At 45.0% G+C, this 19564-nt stretch overlaps 1 protein-coding gene across 1 annotated transcript; it reads right to left on the bottom strand.

Moving 5' to 3' along the window:
* Positions 1–1407: 1407 nt before the first annotated feature.
* On the bottom strand, positions 1408–18249 carry PPIB (peptidylprolyl isomerase B). Its single transcript, XM_040413772.1, has 5 exons — positions 18051–18249; positions 9106–9219; positions 6996–7089; positions 3622–3806; positions 1408–1829 (listed from the first exon to the last, which is right to left on the bottom strand). The coding sequence occupies exons 1-5, from the start codon at positions 18183–18185 to the stop codon at positions 1707–1709; spliced, it is 651 nt and encodes a 216-aa protein (XP_040269706.1). The 5' UTR covers positions 18186–18249; the 3' UTR covers positions 1408–1706.
* Positions 18250–19564: the final 1315 nt, after the last annotated feature.

Genomic DNA, 19564 nt, shown 5'->3' with positions numbered 1-19564 from the left:
GCTACTTTTGGAACTCCCATAGCGATGAATGATGGGTGGCCATACTTACGCTGTGCTCGCTCCTTCAATGTCTGAGATGAGAATACCCATTTAACACAACAAAAGCACATTATATTAATACAAATTGCATTAAAGTGACCATCTTGATGCAGCTGGTCTCAAAATGCTTGCTACATCTGTATGTATAGCGCCCCTAATTGTCCCCTATCACTTGCCAGCACTCACCTCCACTCCATTTAGACTGTATACGCTCAATGTCCACACTGTACTGGAAAGTGGAATCAAGATATATACAGTAAGTCATTTTTATCCTTCTGATTAGCGGTGCACCTTATGGTCCCAAAAATAGTGTATATAATCCTACTACTTTTGCACAATAAAAAGGCAAAATGTTTTTGCATCGTCGCATCTCAAGACCCATAACGTTTTTTTTTTTTTTTTTTTAAAGTCTTACTACTTTAGCAGAAGATACAGGTAAACTGTGCCAGGCTAAACCTGCACTGATGTAAAATACATATGAGCAGGTTTAAAGCCCATTAGTTAATGCTGTAAAAACACAGTCACTAATGGGTTAAAAAGCTTCTGAAAACTAGCAGGGGGACTTACATTAAGGCTCCGCAATACACCAGCCCGGCACCCCTATAGAAATGCCTATTCTTGTCCGCAGCTGCGGACAAGAATAGGACATGTTCTATCTTTTGCGGAGCTGCGGGACCCGAAAATCGGGGCTGCGCTGCGCAAATGCGGATAGCACACTGTGTGCTGTCCGCATCCATTCCCTCCCCATAATGAATGTGTCCGCACCCGTTCCGCAAAATTGCGGAAACGGATGCGGACGTGTGAATGGAGCCTAATACGACTCAATTGGGGGGGAAAAAAAAAAAAAAAAAAAGTGTTAAATGAGGCTAGGTCTACACAACGACATTTTGTTGCACGACAATTTTTATAATGGCAGTCTATGGTGTCGCACTGCAACATGCTGCGACAGTCGCAGAAAATCCATTTGAGATGGATTTTTCTGCGACTGTTGCGTCGCAGTCGCAGCATGTTCCAGTGCGACACCATAAACTGCCATTATAAAAATCGTTGTGCGACATTGGTGCAACAAAATGTTGCAGTGAGGTTGTACCTTATTGTCGCACGACAAATATTGTTGTGTAGACCTAGCCTGAGGGTGAGGCAACACGCAGCCATTAAAATTTGAACTCTTCCCAACAAATAGCATGCGTCGATGGGCAGTGGTTTCAGTCAGATTACACTGGTTCGAGATGAGGAGGAGGAGATCTGGGAATGATCTCCGATTTCAGTGAAGAACAGAATGTTAGTTTTGTAAAGGTGTTCTCCACCTGCAGAATCCCCACCAACAACGAGGCAAGATACAACACAATATTAATCAAAAAACAATCATTTTGTAGAAACCAGTTTATTTCAAGGAATTGTACACATTTCATGTCTTCCCCAACCAATTTGGACACATTAAACGGATGGAATGTGCAAGTCAGTATACTGGCTGTGCCAACATGGTTTGGCGGCATTTTGTTTTGGTCACTGTTAGATCAGTTCTGAGCTACACAGACGTCCCTGTATAGATGGCAAAGAGCTTTCCGCCTGTCACAGAACAAAGGCAACTGGTTAAATGTATCTTCAAGCTCCAACTGATCCAGTGATAGAACAATTTCTGGTGCAGAGCTGGAGCCGTTATTGGTTTACTCTTTGGCAATTCCAAAAGGCTTCTCCACTTCAATCTTTCCACAGTTTACTATAACCACATCTTTAAGAGGCTTGTCTCGTGAATCTGTCTTGGTGGCTTCAATCTTTCTTATTACATCCTGCAATGAGAACACAGGACTGTAAATACATGAAGGTCACACAAGAAATGTAATAAATGAATAATATATGGCTGAGCGACATCCCCCACAGCACGAAACACTCTTTTTCAACTACTTTGGTAAAGTGTCGAGACTAGATGCTCAAAGGCGTTGTCCCCTCTAGACTACCGCTTCTCTAAATGAGCATCCAACGGTGATCGGGTAATTGCCACAGGTAGGTAGCTGAAATCCTGTGTGTTCCATTTCTCCTGCAGCTTGCCTGATATTACTGGGAATCATAAATGGGTCATGATGAGTGGCTGCAGAGCTTCTCTAACAGAAAAGTATATGGAAAGGTAGTCTGAATGGGACAATCAATTCAAAGGAGTTCTCTGGGCTTTGATGAAAAGCCTCCTGTGTGCTGTCCTATAGAGGTTAAGATAGTCTGCTCAGTACTTACCCCTCCATAGCAGTGCCAGTTCCATGGGACTGGATGTGGGCTCTTCCATTCAGGTCCCAGCCAGATGTGTTCCTTAGTCTTTCAATTCAGCTGCATACTGTGTACACCTGAACTAGAAAACTCAGGAACACATCCCATCAGGACCCGAGTGGAAGAGCCCGCATCCAGTTCCAGTGGTCACAAGCGAAGCAGAATTGGAAGGGTAAGTACTGAGCAGATCTTTCCTCCATAGGTCAGCACATATAAGGATGTTCATTAAAGACCAGAGAACTCCTTTAAAAGGGATATTCCCATCACATACAATGGGGGCATACCCGCACCTACAAGGAGAATGGAGCGGGGAGAGCTGTGGCTTGAGGACCCCGGGTTTCCCAGGGTCCGTCCACCACCAAGCGCTACTCCCATACAAGTGAATGGGAGCGCACCGCACACGCGTGGCCCCTGCTCCCATTCATTTCTATGGGGCAGATGGAAATAGCCGAGCCAGTGCTCGGCTATTTTTGGCGGCCCCATTGAAATTAATTGGAGGGTGGCTGCGCATGCGCAGTGCACCCTCCATTAGTTTCCCCGCTCCGTTCTCGTAGGTCCGCACCTATCAGACAATGGGGGCATATCCTAGAGAAAAGCCATGAATTTCATGCATTTTTACAAGTCCAGACAATTTAATGACTGGCCTATAAAAAAAACAGCCAGCAGTGTCAGCTGTGAGTGGATTACTCCTCTCTGACAGTGGAGCTCTGTCAGTCTCTGTGTTGGGGATGAGTCGACCAGCACACGCTGAAATGCACGCTGCGCGGGATAGGACCGGTTCCACGTGTAGTTGAATGGAAAATCCCAGCAACGACTGCTGGGATTTTCCATTCAAGTCTCTGTGTTGGGACCTGGGAGTTTGGGCCAGGATTAAGGCCTGCTACCTTGTTGGTGTGAAAGCAGGTGGATTCGGCTTTGTCCAAGCACTACTTCTTTGCCGCATGGTGTGAACGAACACCAGACTCACAAGGTGACTGTTTTCCTTAAAGCAGACTTTTTGTTTTGTCATTTACTTAATGTGTGAATAAACACTGTTTAATTAAAAAAGACTTTGTTGTTGCCTCTATACTGCGTCCGCTAACCTGCCTACCAGAGTGAATCCCCACAAGGGGTAGGGGAAAACTAGAGTATTTTGAAGAAACATACAAAAGTTAATTAGCAATTTATGTTCCTCAGCTCATAAATGAGGGTGGGGGAGCTAAACTGATGACTACAACCATTGAAAAATGTAATTTAGAGTAACTGAATTCTGAATGAGTATGGCTTCTAATATAACAGTATATGTATGAATATTGCACATGAGTTACTGCACCAAAATCTTACCTCTCCTTCCAGGATTTTACCAAATACCACATGTCTTCCATCCAGCCAAGTAGTCTTAACAGTTGTGATGAAAAACTGGGAACCATTTGTGTCCTTTCCGGCATTGGCCATGCTCACCCAGTATGGACCGTAGTGCTTCAGCTTAAAGTTTTCATCGGGGAATCTATCTCCATAAATGCTCTTTCCTAGTTTAGAGACGGGATAAAGGTTATAAAGATAGGTTATTGGTGGCTCACCTGATCACTGCAATGTATAGGTGCTCTGGTTCTGGACTGATTCACCCAATCAGGAGGGTAGTTTATAACAATAAAGGTATATAATGGAGAACCGGCACTCTACATCTATCAAGGTGCTAAAGAAGCAATATACACAGGTGATGGTAAAAAATATATATTTATTTTTAGAATGATGGGTTTGAGAAGTAGATATTCTAAAATTCTAGAGGTTCTAAAAAATGGGGTACTCAAGGAAAAAATGTTGATTTGCAATGTGCGGCAGTGGGGGTGCACAGTAAAAAATTGTGCGGGGTGGGGGTGTGACAATGCTGTGATTGTCTAGTGATGGTTGCCCCCTTTCAGTAGGTGCAATGAGTAGAAGCTGTGTCCATTAGTATACAGTCCATAAAAATTGTCTTTATGTAGTACCACATAGAAATAATGTAAAAAATATATAATGTGGATAGAACAATAAAAGGATACAAGGTAAAAAATAATACGTAAAAAATAGTAGGTAAAAAATTAAAGGGATAAAGGTTATGTTCACTAAGCAGATTTCTTGAAAGGTGGCTTCATGCCGTGTTATTTTGGAACAACAAAATGGAAGTTTAAGAAAAGGCAGTAAAAGATCCAGTAGGGAGGACTCCTCCTTTTACCAGTGGCTTTGTGTCTCATGTTTTTTTTTTTTTTTATATCACGAGATTTAACAAACGCAGTTAAAACAAAGTAATCCTGCCTGTCAATTTAAAAAAAACATTTTTAATATTTGTGGAAGGGACAGTTTTCGCCCTTCTGCCCAGGCCATTTTTTCCAAATCGGACATGTCACTTTATGGGGTAATAGCTTTGAAACACTTATTTATACAAGCCATTTTTTTTCTCGTCAGACATTGTACTTCATGACAGTCATAAGTTTGAGTCAATATATTTCACTTTTATTTATGAAAAAAAAAAAAAAAAAAAAATTTTACTAATTTTTTAATAAATTGGCAATTTTCTAAATTTTTATTTCTCTGCTTTTAAAACAGAAAGTGATACCTCATAAAATATTTATTACTTAACATTCCCCATGTCTACTTTATGTTGGCATCATTTTGTAAATGTCATTTTATTTTTAGGACGTTAGAAGGCTTAGAATTTTAGAAGTAATTCTTAAAATTTTTAAGAAAATTTCCAAACCCCACTTTTTAAAGGACCAGTTCAGGTCTGAAGTCACTTTGTGGGGCTTACATAGTGGAAACCCCCCTTTGAAGAAACTAGACCCCTCAAGTTACTCAAAACCGATTTTACAATCTTTGTTAACCATTTAGGTGTTCCACAAGAATTAAAGTAAAATGGAGATGAAATTTCACTTTTTTGGCAGATTTTCCATTTTAATCCATTTTTTTCTTTAACACATCGAGTGTTAACAGCCAAACAAAACTCAATATTTATTAACCTGATTCTGCAGTTTACAGAAACACCCCACATGTGGTCGTAAACGGATGTAAGGGCCCACCGCAGGCCCTAGAAGAAAAGGAGCACCATATGGTTTTTGGAAGGCAGCTTTTGCTAGACTGGTTTTTAGATGCCATGTCTCATTTGAAGCCCCCCTGATGCACTCTTACAGTAGAAACTCCCAAAAAGTGACCCAATTTTGGAAACTAGGGGATAAGGTGCCAGTTTTATTGGTACTATTTTGGGGTACATATGATTTTTAATTGCTCTATATTAAGTTTTTGTGATGCAAAGTAACCAAAATTTGGCTGCTTTGGCACAGTTTTTATTTTATTTTTTTACAACATTCATATCATGTTCTATTTTTATAGAGCAGGTTGTTACGGACACAATGATATCAAATATGTTTACTTTTTCAGTTTTACATAATAAAGCAGTTTTGAAAATAAAATTATGTTTTTGTGTCAACATTTTCTGAACGCCATATTTTTCTGCCAATCGTTTTGTGCAGGGGCTCGTTTTTTTGCAGGAAGAGTTGATGTTTTTATTGGTACTATTTTTGGGTACATATGATTTTTTTTGATCATTCATTATTACACTTTATGGGGCAAGGTGACCACAAAAATTGGTTGTTTTGGCACAGTTGTTATTTATTTATTTTTACAGCATTCACCTAAGGGGTTAGGGTCATGTGACATTTTTATAGAGCAGAACGTTACGTACGTGGCAATACCTAATATGTATACTTTATCTTATTTAAGTTTTACACAATAATAGCATTTTTTAAACCAAAAAATGTTTTAGTGTCTCCATAGACTGAGAGCCATAGCTTTTTTATTTTTTTTGAGCGATTTTCTTATGTAGGGGCTCATTTTTTTTGCAGGATCAGGTGACGGTTTTATTGGTACCATTTTGTGGAACATACGACTTTTTGATCGCTTGGTGTTGCACTTTTTCTGATGTAAGGTGACAATTTTTTTTTTTTTATGGTGTTTATCGGATGAGGTGGATCACGTGATATTTATAGAGCCGGTCGTTACGGATGCGGCGATACCTAACGTGTGTTTTTTCTATTTTTTACTATAAAATCAGCGGAAAGGGGTTTTAAATTAAAAACACTTTTTCCCTTTTTTTTTTTTAAACTTTATTTCTGTCCCACTCTGGGACTATTGAGGGTCTGATCTCCTCTGCAATGCACTACAACACATCTGTATTGTAATGCATTGCCTGTAAATGTATTACACTAACAGGTTACCTAGGAGACCCAGCCTGAGGCTGCCCGTGCATGGCATCGTGCTGCCTTGTCACCCATCAGGTTGCCGCCACAGCAGCGCGGGGAACCGATGGGCTCCCTTACCCGCCACAAAACCCTTCTATGCCACAATCAGCACTGACCGCGGCATAGAAGGGGTTAATCCGCCGGCATCAGCTTTTACAGCGTTGCCGGCGGATACAGCAGGGGCCCGGCTATCAAGGACTGCCGAGCCCCTGCAGTAATCGGGCGCGCACCGATCCGGTGCCCGGCCGATCACTGTGACGTAATAGTACGTCAAAATACAGCAAGTCACTTGCCACCACTATGTACTATTACGTTATATGTGTCGGGAAGGGGTTAAACCAATGCTTTATGGCTTTCTTATAAACGAACTCACATTACACTCCTTTTAGAAAAATATAATGAAAAACAAAAATTGTAGCATTTTTTTAAATTTCATTTACTGACCTCCGGTACCATCTCCACTTGTGAAATCGCCTCCCTGAATCATGAAGTCTTTGATCACACGGTGGAACTTGCTGTCCTTATAACCAAACCCTTTCTGAAAGAATAAAGGAGCCCGTCAGATTGTATGCCATTTTGTTTTAAGATGCAACGCCAAACTAATTTTTAAGCTTCAGTTTTGTGACGTTATCCCGCATCCTATCCACCGTATTTAGCAATCTCCAGAACTTCCATAAAAAGCAATGGAATGCCTGGGCACATTGCCGACCAGCTGCTCTGTTCATGTTGGTGGGCTTCACGGGGGTATGGAGTCTCCGTTCTCAGCCACCACTGAGCATCATATGGATAGGGGATAACTTCACATATCTGGAATACCTCTTTAACTCCAGCGATTTAGATGAATTGCATGAACGAGCGCCGATTATCGTGAGGCGTTTCCATGAACACTCATTCTCGCAGTCGTGTAGACAGGTGCTGCTGACAATGTCATTCTATGAGGAGGGGTTTGAACGAATGACTGCGAGAATGAGTTCGTGGAAACACCTCATGATAATCAGACAAGCATTGACCATCTCGATAGGTGCTGCTGCTAATGAGTTTTATAACGTTTGCTTATTGGTCAGGTGATCGCTGGGCATCTTTACACGGGGCAATGATCTGGGGGCAAACAAACGGTCGATAGTCGGCTGTGTATAAGGGCCTTAAAACAGAAGGTGAACGAAAATGAGCACAATCTCATTATCGGATTCAGAAAATAATGAAGTATCTACTTAAAGTTACAGTTTTCCAATAACTCCGTTTTAATTCCACACCACTTTCAAGATCTCTGCTTGCAGTCATGATTTTTTTTTCCAATTGATAAGATTCTATCCTGGTGGTGTGATGAGGACACAGGCGCACAGCTTGTTACATGTCAGTACAGTTATCAGAGTTGTTGTCCTCTTAGGATGGCCTTACACAATGGTTGTGTTAGTAGAAGTCACTGATTTCAGCAGGACTAAGTGACCATGTAATGTGTATGGTGGTGTTCAGACTACCTCTTGAAGGCAGAGTGTAATCCAACATGTCCACTCTTGTTCTTCCGGGCCCCGCTGAACGTACAAATAAGATGACTGGCAGGTTAGTTGATGCACATTTAATATCATGGCCAGCTTAATACTTAGATACTGAAATATAATGGTTTATCTCACTTAGGGCCCTTTCACACTTGCGTTGTCCGGATCCGGCGTGTACTCCATTTGCCGGAATTACACGCCGGATCCGGAAAAACGCAAGTGAACTGAAAGCATTTGAAGACGGATCCGTCTTCAAAATGCATACAGTGTTACTATGGCAGCCAGGACGCTACTAAAGTCCTGGTTGCCATAGTAGTGGGGAGCGGGGGAGCAGTATACATATGTCCATGTGATCACGTCATCCATGCTCCCGGGGAGCCGCACGGACGGTAAGTATGCTGCTCCCCCGCTCCCCACTACACTTTACCATGGCTGCCAGGACTTTAGCATCTTGGCAGCCATGGTAACCATTCAGAAAAAGCTAAACGTCGGATCCGGCAATGCGCCGAAACGACGTTTAGCTTAAGGCCGGATCAATGCCTTTCAATGGGCATTAATTCCGGATCCGGCCTTGCGGCAAGTGTTTAGGATTTTTGGCCGGAGCAAAAAGCACAGCATGCTGCGGTATTTTCTCCGGCCAAAAAACGTTCCGGAACTGAAGACATCATGATGCATCCTGAACGGATTTCTCTCCATTCAGAATGAGAAGAGATCATGGTGTAGCATTATCACTTAACTTTAGTTAAAATATCTTACGCCCTAGAACCTCGACTGCAAGAGGAAAAACATTTAGACTGGCAGCCAATGACACCCGCATTACATATAGTCTTAGGGTCCATTCACACGTCCATGGACCCATTCATTCGCAATTGCGGACAAGAATAGGCAGTTCTATGGGGGGTGCCGGATCCGCAATACACTACGAATGTGTGACTGGACCCTTAGAACTGTACACTTATTTGAAGAAAAGCACATTTATGAATAAAGAGTCAGTTACCGTAGATCCCACGTCTCTATATCCAGCTCTAGAAGCTGGGGTGATACGCTTCACAACTCACCTCTCCAGTTGCAAGTGCAACAAAGTTATCCACTGTCTTGGGAACAGTTTTGCCGAAAAGTCCAATCACTATACGTCCAACTTCATCATCTCCGATGTTAACATCAAAGAAAACCTTTAGAGAGAAGGTCAGGAAAACAGGTCAGCATCAGAAGTCCTACAAGATTATCCCCTGGAGGTGGGAAATAAAGGCCCAGCCTAGTATTTAGCACACTGGGCGCTTACACGTGAACAGCGGGCGGAGAAGATGAACTTATCCAATGGTTAGAATCATAATATAGTGAATAATGAACAGAGGTCACTCCCATCTTATCTTAATCCATGACTCCTGATACAACCATAACCTTTAGGATTTGAAAGGGACGTGTTAATGCTCACACTGCTCGGCTTAACCTTTCTACATTATAATATGCATTGATAAGGGGAAAGAAATAAACAGGATACAAATAAGGTTCAGATAATATCACAATGGAACATGGTGCTCTTTTCAGGGAGGCACTTATTTCCCCTAAGGATCCATTCACATCCCTAGTATTTAGTGTTAGGTTACCATCTTACAGAGATCGCCTTGACGTGTGGCAGGCGGGCCCAAATAATTTTGTACAAAATGTATTTGCCAAGAATCTCTAATTAACATAAGGGTACTTTCACACTAGCGTTTTTCTTTTCCGGCACAGAGTTCCGTCCTAGGGGCTCTATACCGGAAAAGAACGGATCAGTTTTATCCTAATGCATTCTGAATGGAGAGTAATCCGTTCAGGATGCATCAGGATGTCTTCAGTTCAGTCTTTTTTACGGATCAGGCAAAAGATAAAACCGCAGCATGCTACGGTTTTATCTCCGGCCCAAAAAAATAAAAATAAAAATTGGAAGACTTGCCTGAATGCCGGATACGGCATTTAATGTATTAGTGCCGGATCTGGCTTTCAAAATACTGGAATGCCGGATCTGTCCTTCCGGTCTGAATTATTATTATTTTTTTATCAAAACGGATCCGTTTGTCCGTATGACAAACTGATCCGTTCTTGCAATGCATTTTTAAGACTGATCAGGATTCTGATCAGTCTTAAACTGCATTCAGTGGTCATACCTTTTGCCGGATCCGGCCGGCAGTTCCGGCGACGGAACTGCTTGCCGGATCACTCTGCTGCAAGTTTGAAAGTACCCTAATAAGCATAGCATTAGAATACTTTTTTTGTACTTTATTTGGTTTGCAGAGTGCTGTCGCATTGTATTGAGCATCCCTGGTATATGGTATTGCTCACTTATTGCAGTTACCCAGGCTGAGTTCACATCTGTGAGGTTATGTCAGAAGCCTCTTTCATAGAAGCCAGGAGAAGAAAAAAAGAAAAAAAAAAAAATCCATACCAGAAACCCAACAGACCCATTATAGTCAGTGAGATCCGCCAGGCATCAGAGGGGTCCTGCATATGCCTGATCTGGCGATTACGTTTTTCTTATCCTATGCCAGAACAGAAAAGCTGAATTTTACTGCATATGTGAACATACAGAAAGTTTCAGGTCCACAGGAGTTTTCTGGCAGAGAGGCTGACAGACTATACAGACTCATAGCATGGCTAAGAGCTGAGCGCTGCGATTGGCCAGCGCTACAGCATAGGAGAAGGAGACCGCGGCAGGCTCAAATGGGTGGAGCCTAACTATGACTTTACCGGAGCCTGTAACCGGAGAACGGAGCGGCGCCTGGGGATAATAGTAAGTGCAGGGGGATCCCTGGGCGCCGCTCTACATGTATGTATATTCAGTTTACATACTTGATGCTGATGAAAGGTCCTCTTTAAATCTCGGAAAACTCTTAAAGGAGAAAATACTACATGTCATTAAAGGGCTTGTACGGGTTGTCTATAGGTAGTGTATTGCAGCTCATCCCCATCCATTTCAGTGAGCTATGGACCCATTTTTGTGATCCTGGATAAACTAGGATGAGTTTTCTGATATGCCAAGGATGCACTGCCCAATGAGCTGAGAAAGAAGCTGCACGGAACGGCAGAGGCTCTCCAATGTAACTAAAAGTAAATCAATGGGCTCCTAAAAAAATGCTGCAGTTTTCTCTCCAGTCAAAAATACTGAACACTTGCCGGAACGTCGGATCCGGCATTAATTGACATTGAAGTGTATAATGTGCAGACCTTTAAAAATGCTAAAAAATTAAAAAATTAATACTGGATCCGTTTTTCCAGATGACACCGGAGAGACGGATCCGGTATTTCAATGCATTTGTCAGACGGATCCGGATCCGTCTGACAAATGCCATCAGTTTGCGTCCAGATTGACGGAACTGCCTGTTGGAATCCTCTGCCCTTAGGGTACCTTCACACTAGTGTTTTTCTTTTCCAGCATAGAGTTCCGTCACAGGGGCTCTATACCGGAAAAGAACTGATTAGGCATATCCCCATGCATTCTGAATGGAGAGTAATCCGTTCAGGATGCATCAGGTTGTCTTCAGTTCAGTCATTTTGACTGATCAGGCAAAAGATAAAACCGTAGCATGCTCCGGTTTTATCTCGCGAAAAAAAACGTAAGACTTGCCTGAATGCTGGATCCGGCATTTTTCCCCATAGGAATGTATTAGTGCCGGATCCGGCATTCAAAATACCAGAATGCCGGATCCGTCCTTCCGGCCTGCGCAGACCGTTAAAAATGTGAAAAAAAAAAATACAAGACGGATCCGTCTGTCCGCATGACAAGCGGAGAGACGGATCCGTTCTTGCAATGCATTTGTAAGACAGAGCCGCATCACAAATGCTTTCAGTCACATCCAAATCGGCGGATCCGGCGGGCAGTTCCGACGACAGAACTGCCCGCCGGATCACACTGCTGCAAGTGTGAAAGTAGCCTTACAAACTTCTTTTGTGGTATGATCGCTCAGCGGCTTTTTCAGTAAGAATCTTGCATGGCTTCTGAAGCTGCAGTGTGGCCGCCACATCATCCGCCTTTCACGGTTCTCAAAGGAAGGCTGTGCTGCGAACATCCATTCACCTGAATGAAGCCGTTTGGCGCAAGCACATGGATTTCTGCAAACACAATCGGGTTACTGGAACAGAAACATCTGCAACATATTTGCCACGTGTGAATTCATCCGTAGGCTAAGTGACCATCTGCAGCAGTAGCCTCCGCTGCAGATTCGGACAAAAATAAAGGAGGTCGGGTATTCACATTGGGGCATTCGACGGACTTCATTCTGGTCAACGGGATCCTGGAGCGCATGCAATGTCTGGCATATGTCCGGATCTGGTATCTATTCCTGTGCCGGAACATAAAGCCAGAACTGTAGCGCAGTTGGAGCGCTAAGGCTAGTTTCACAACGCCAAGATTTTTCTTGCACAGCCAACAAAATTGAAAACTGTCCTTAGCCACTAATCTGAAGTTGTAGTAGTAAACCTCTCTCAGTACAGACTAGGGTATGCAAGCTCTGACACTCAAACTACAACTCCTAGCATGCGCCATCGCTTTGATGGGAGTTCTAAGAACAGCTGAGCCACTGTGCACGCTGAGAGTCCGTTTCACAACAGCTGGCGTGCCAGAGGATGCTGAACCCTGGTATACAGGACTCCGGTAGAAGTAAAATGGAAAACTCCAGTTACTCAAGTTAAAGAGCTACTCCTGTTTCAGCAAATAAATCTTTAAACAGCGAAAAGTTATAGATTTTTTACAGTATACTATCTCCGGGTTTTTAAGATCTCTGCTTACCGTCATTCACTAGAAATCTACCGTTTCCTTAATCGGTAAATCATCTGTATGCTAAAACAGGGCCACTAAAAACTACTACTTTTCCTGCAAAAATCAAGTCTTCATTGACAGAAACAAAAAATAAATAAAATAAATTTAGATAGATAGTTTTTATAAGGGTACTTTCACACTAGCGTTTTTCTTTTCCGGCACGAGTTCCGTCACAGGGGCTCTATACCGGAAAAAGAACTGATCAGGCATATCCCCATGCATCTGAATGGAGAGTAATCCGTTCAGGATGCATCAGGATGTCCGTCAGTTCAGTCATTTTGACTGATCAGGCAAAAGAGAAAACCGTAGCATGCTACGGTTTTATCTCCGGCGCAGACCTTTAAAAATGAGGGAAAAATTTACCGGATCCGTTTTGCCTGATGACCCAGGAAATGCGTTTTTCTGACTGATCAGGCATTTTTCAGGATCCTGATCAGTCTGAAAAAATGCCTGATCAGTCAGAAAAAATTACATGCGTTTGCATACAGTTTGCTGATCAGGCAGGCAGTTCAGGCAACGGAACTGCCTGCCGGAATCAAACAACGCAAGTGTGAAAGTACCCTAAAAAGTTAAAAGTAAAAAAAAAAAAAAAAACCCGGTTTGGTCACGAAGTCCCGAAACAGGCTGGTCACTAACAGGTGGTTAAATTGGTCCTGGTCACATGATGGACATAGCTCATTATTAGGCTACTTTTACACTTGCGTTCGGATCGGATCCGTCTGGTGTCTGCACAGACGGATCCGCTCCTATAATGCAAACGTTGGGATCCGTTCAGAACGGATCCGTCTGCATTATATTTCACAAAAAAATCTAAGTGTGAAAGTTAGGCCTCATGCACACGACCGTTGTGTGCATCCGTGGCCGTTGTGCCGCTTTCGGCTTTTTTTCGCGGACCCATTGACTTTCAATGGGTCCGTGGAAAAAAAAAAAAAAATCGGAAAATGCACCGTTTTGCAGCCGCATCCGTGATCCGTGTTTCTTGGCCGTCAAAAAAATATGACCCGTCCTATTATTTTGACGGACAACGGTTCACGGACCCATTCAGTCAATGGTCGTGAAAGAACACTGATGCACACAAGATTGGCATCCGCGTCCGTGATCCGTGGCCGTAGGTTACTTTCATACAGACGGATCCGAAGATCCGTCTGCATAAAGCTTTTTCAGAGCAGAGTTTTCACTTCGTGAAAACTCATATCCGACAGTATATTCTAACACAGAGGCGTCCCATAGTGATGGGGACGCTTCTAGTAAATATACCACGAACTGTGTACATGACTGCCCCTGCTGCCTGGCAGCACCCGATCTCTTACAGGGGGCTGCGATCCGCACATTAACCCCTCAGGTGCTGCACCTAAGGGGTCAATTGTGCATATCATAGCCCCCTATAAGAGATCAGGGGCTGCCAGGCAGCAGGGGGGCACACCCCCTCCCTCCCCAGTTTTAATTTCATTGGTGGCCAGTGCGGCCCCCCCTCCCTCCCTTGTATTATTTTCATTGGTGGGCACAGTGTGCGGCCCCCCCTCCCTCCTCTATTGTATTATTTTCATTGGTTGCACAGTGTGCAGCCCCCCCCGACCCCCTCTATTGTATTATTTTCATTGGTGGCACAGTGTGCGCCTCCCCTCTCCGCCTATCCCCCCCCCCCCCCGATCATTGGTGGCAGCGGAGATTTCTGATCGGAGTCCCAGTTTAATCGCTGGGGCTCCGATCGGTAACCATGGCAACCAGCACGCTACTGCAGTCCTGGTTTGCCATGGTTACTTAGCATTTTTAGAAGCCTCATACTTAACCTGCTGCGCTGTCTGTGACGGCCGGGAGCTCCTCCTATGGTAAGTGACAGACCATAAGCAATGCGCCGCACAGACCTGTCACTTACCAGTAGGAGGAGCTCCCGGCCGGTCACAGACAGCGCAGCAGGTAAGTATGATGCTTCTAATATTGCTAAGTAACCATGGCAACCAGGACTGCAGTAGCGTCCTGGTTGCCATAGTTACCGATCGGAGCCACAGCGATTAAACTGGGACTCCGATCGGAACTCTCCGCTGCCACCAATGATCGTGGGGGGGGGGGGGGGGAGAAGGCCGCACACTGTGCCACCAATGAAAATACTACAATAGAGGGAGGGAGGGGCCGCACACTGGCCACCAATGAAAATAATACAATGGGGGAGGGGGGGGGGGGCCGCACACTGGCCACCAATGAAATTAATACAATAGAGGAGGGAGGGGGTCTGCCCCCTGCTGCCTGCAGCTTATGATCTCTTACAGGGGACTATGATACGCACAATTAACCCCCCTCAGGTGTGGCACCTGAGGGGTTAATTGTGCGGATCACCGCCCCCTGTAAGAGATCAGGTGCTGCCAGGCAGCAGGGGGCAGTCATGTGCATAGTATATTCTAACTTGAAGCGTCCCCATCACCATGGGAACGCCTCTGTGGTTAGAATTACTGTCGGATATGAGTTAGATCGTGAAACTCAGATCCGACAGTATATTCTAACTCATATCCGACAGTATATTCTAACATAGAGGCGTTCCAATGGTGATGGGGACGCTTCAAGTTAAAATATACCATTGGATCGGAGAAAACGCCGATCCGATGGTATAATAGGGACTCCTGACTTTACATTGAAAGTCAATGGGGGACGGATCCGTTTTTTTTCCATGTCCGTGGATCCTCCAAAAATCAAGGAAGACCCACGGACGAAAAAAGCGGTCACGGATCACGGACCAACGGAACCCCGTTTAGCGGACAGTGAAAAAATACTGTCGTGTGCATGAGGCCTTAGACAGATCGTCCAGACTTTGCATTGAAAGTCAATGGGGGACGGATCAGTTTGAAATTGCACCATATTGTGTCAACCTTCAAACGGATCCGTCCCATTGACTTACATTGTACGTCTGGACGGATCCGTCTGGCTCCACACAAGCCAGGCAGACACCCCGAACGCTGCAAGCTGCGTTCGGGTGTCCGCCTGCTGAGCGGAATGGAGGCCAAGCAGAGCCAGACAGGCATTCTGAGCGGATCGCAACCACTCAGAATGCATTGGGGCTGATGGATGCGTTCGGGGCCGCTTGTGAGAGCCTCAAACGGAACTCACAAGTGGAACCTCCGAACGCAAGTGTGAAAGTAGCCTTAGACAGAGCTATTGCAGTAAGTCAGGACAGATTCTGATGCACATTAGAAAACAATAGAGGCATCTATTAAATCACAGCAAGCAGAGATCTTGAAAACTTGAGGAATCAAACAAAGTATATTAGAAAAATGTAGAACTTTTTTGCTGAAACTGGAATACCCTTTAAGGAATTCCCAATTGCCGTCATAAAGATCAGTGACCACGTGAAAACAGCCCCTGTACTTTATGATTGGGCAGAAAGCTCATCTGTCATCTCATGGCTTTTTACACATGCAGGTTATCAGTTCCCAATAATTGCCCCGTGTAAGGCCTATTGCACACGGAACGTTTTTTTTTTCCCGTTTACTGGCCGGTTTTTTGCGGTCCGTATACGGAAACCATTCATTTCAATGGTCCGCAAAAAAAACGGAATGTACTCCGTATGCATTCTGTTTCCGTTTTTTCCGTTCCGTTTTTAACATAGAACATGTCCTATTATTGCCCGCAAATCACAGTCCGTGGCTCCATTTAAGTCAATGGGTCCGCAAAAAAACGGAACACAAACGGAAATGCATCCGTATGTCTTCCGTTTCCGTTCCGTTTTTTGCTGAACCATCTATTGAAAATGTTATGCCCAGCCCAATTTTATCTATGTAATTACTGTATACTGTATATGCCATACGGAAAAACGGAACAGAAACGGAAACACAACGGAAACAAAAAACGGAACAACGGATCCGTGAAAAACGGATCGCAAAACACTGAAAAAGCCATACGGTCGTGTGCAATAGGCCTAAAGGATGCCACTACTCACCCAATGAACACACAATCGCTCGTCAACTAAAGGGGTTGTCTGTGTTCAGAGCTGAACCAGGACATCCCTCCATTTTCACCCAGGCAGCCCCCCTGACAGGAGCATCGGAGCAGTTCCTGCCCTGATGCTCTCCTTTGCCCTGCGCTAAATCGTGCAGGGCAAAGGCATTTTTTGGAGATCCGGTGATGTATCGGGGCTCTCCATGGGGCTGCCAGGAAGCCCAGTAAGACGGCTAGGGCAGCGCTAAAGCCTGCCCATCAGAGCCGGTGACGTCACCGAACACACTGCCGGGCGGAAGCTTCTGCCCGGCAGTGTGTTATTGTAAACAAAAGAGCCCGTGCCCTGCGCAGGGCAAAGGAGAGCATCAGAGCAAGTTTGAAAAAAACGTTTTATTCTCCATCAGCGCTATAGTGCCGGCCAGCATGGAGTCAAGGGGGCAGCAGCCTCCTCGCTTCAAGTCAAGGCAACCACGCCCCTAACCGCCCCCTCTTGCCTGAGAGTGACAGCCTGCAGTGCGGCCACGATTCCCCAAGTCTCGCGCATGCGCGGTGCGCTCTGTAGTAATGCACTATCCCATCTGCTGCGGCTGTTAGCGGCGCAATGCGCGAGACTTGGGGAATCGTGGCCGCACTGCAGGCTGTCACTCTCAGGCAAGGGGGGGCGTGGTTACCTTGACTTGAAGCGAGGAGGCCGCTGCCCTCTTGACTCCAAGCTGCCCAGCACTATAGCGCTGATGGAGAATAAAACTGCGTTTTTTTAAACTTGCGCAGCATCGGACAACAGGATGAAGCATATGATTATTAACAGGCTGCGGGCTACTACAAGGTACTGCTGGCGGGTGTAGATGCATTTTTGAGGTGACAGGTTCCCTTTAAGCGGAAGCATCCTTGATGTGACACAATAAGAATGTCTGGGCAGCAGATGGTTGTGTGTGAACAGGGATCTGCAGCCCACAAACAATGAGCAAACACAATAGCAATCGTTCGTCCCCATACAAACAAGATGATTGCTGCATGGAAGTGCAGCTCTCACCCACAATCAAAATCAGGCAACTATCGGGAACGTTTGGTGCATTCCGGATAATTGCCCAAGCACTAACCTCACGTGGGCTTTGGCTTCTTTATATGTACTGGAATCCGCTGCTAATGTTAATGAATAGCGCTATTCACATGAGAGGAGAGATGGGAGGGAGCTCACCCTTCTATAGCATTCTGCAGCCCCGGGGCTGCCACGTCCGGGGCTCAGGCACACGTACGGTCTACACCGTCCTCGCCCATTACCTTTACGGTGACCTTGGGACCCTTCTTCTTCTCGTCAGCCTCGGAGGCTCCGGGGAAGAGCAGGAAGATGACCGAACCCGCAATGAGGGCAGCAGCAAAGAGCAGCTTCATGTTTCTCTCCAGCAGCCGAAGCATCAAAGAAGAGCACAGGCCTCAGAGAGCAAGGGGAGAAAAGGCGTCCGGGCGACGTGACGTCACCGGGACAGGAACATTCCACAGAGCGCCAAGTAGAGGGGTGGCAACTCAGCCTATGAATGAGCGCTAGCAAGCCTGGAATTATGACAGTGACGCTTTCTACCACTCAGTAATAGGATTAGCGGGTCATTCGATACACAAATGATAGGTTTAGTTGAGTTCAGATTAACGGCTGAGGCATTATAACGAATGGCTTCATTATAGACAGAATTCGTTCTTGTTTTTTTAACATTCACTTTTTCCTAAGGTTCCGGTAAATCCATCACTAGCATTTCTGAGAGAATTAAACTTGGACTGTACCACATTCCCGCCACCCCTTTGAGATATCGGAGTTATGTGCCACGTTACGAGTCTATCATTTGGTGCCAAAGCAGCCAATCAGAAGCGGCCATGCCAGACAGCTCGCCCTATAGTAATGGCTGCTGTGCTGGAGGATGCAGGGCGTGTCGTGGAGTCCGTCACGCGGTTTCTGTACTGATACAGCAGAGCTGACTGTGCTTTGCATTTAGTATTCTGTACATTCCGGCAAAACCATGAAGTGCCCGAAAATCATAGTTTTTTCAGCTATAAATTGCTGGAGCAGATTTGAGCTGTAATTTACAAAGCTTCTGGTGTAAACTACAGTTAGGGTATGGCCACATGTAATGGAAGGCGATGTTCACACAGCAAATTTTTGCCATGGATTTCATATCAGATTCCACAGTGAAAACTATACGGGTATCTGCATTGAAACCACCTGCCATTGTTTTCAATGGGCTTCTACATAAACATTCATGTTGCCTAGAATTCTGTACGTGATTTTCCAAATCGTACCAAGAATAAGTGATGGTCAGTTCGCAGTGTTCGCCAGCGAACACATGCGGGCTGCCATCTTTAGTAAGGTAGACTCACCCGTCCGGCGATGCACAGGTAAAACCTGAAATCAAATGCAGTCACCGGGAGCAGGCAGTTCCGAGAACAGCCCGATGAAGGCCCCCAGCGGCTGTTCTCAGAACTGCCGGCTCCCGGTGACTGCACTTGATTTCAGACCAGCTCCCGGCACAGGTAAGGGCTTACCGGTGCATCGCCGGACGGGTGAGTCTACCTTACTAAAGATGGCAGCCCGCATGTGTTCGCTGGTGAACACTGTGAACTGACCATCACTGCCAAGAATAAACATAACACGGTTACCGCACGGACACCATGGGAATTCACGACGGGAATCTGCTTGCGATTTAGCTCCATTCAGTAGGGCTAAACCAAGAGCAGGTCCGCAGCATTCAAAGTGGAAAAACTGCTGCAGAAACCATCACGGTCTCTGATATGGTGGAATTGAAAGT

The sequence above is a fragment of the Bufo bufo genome, chromosome 1 (assembly GCF_905171765.1).
Source record: "Bufo bufo chromosome 1, aBufBuf1.1, whole genome shotgun sequence".
Lineage (NCBI taxonomy): Eukaryota > Metazoa > Chordata > Amphibia > Anura > Bufonidae > Bufo > Bufo bufo.
Note: the sequence above shows the minus strand (reverse complement) of the source record. Positions and strands in the feature narration are given on the sequence as shown.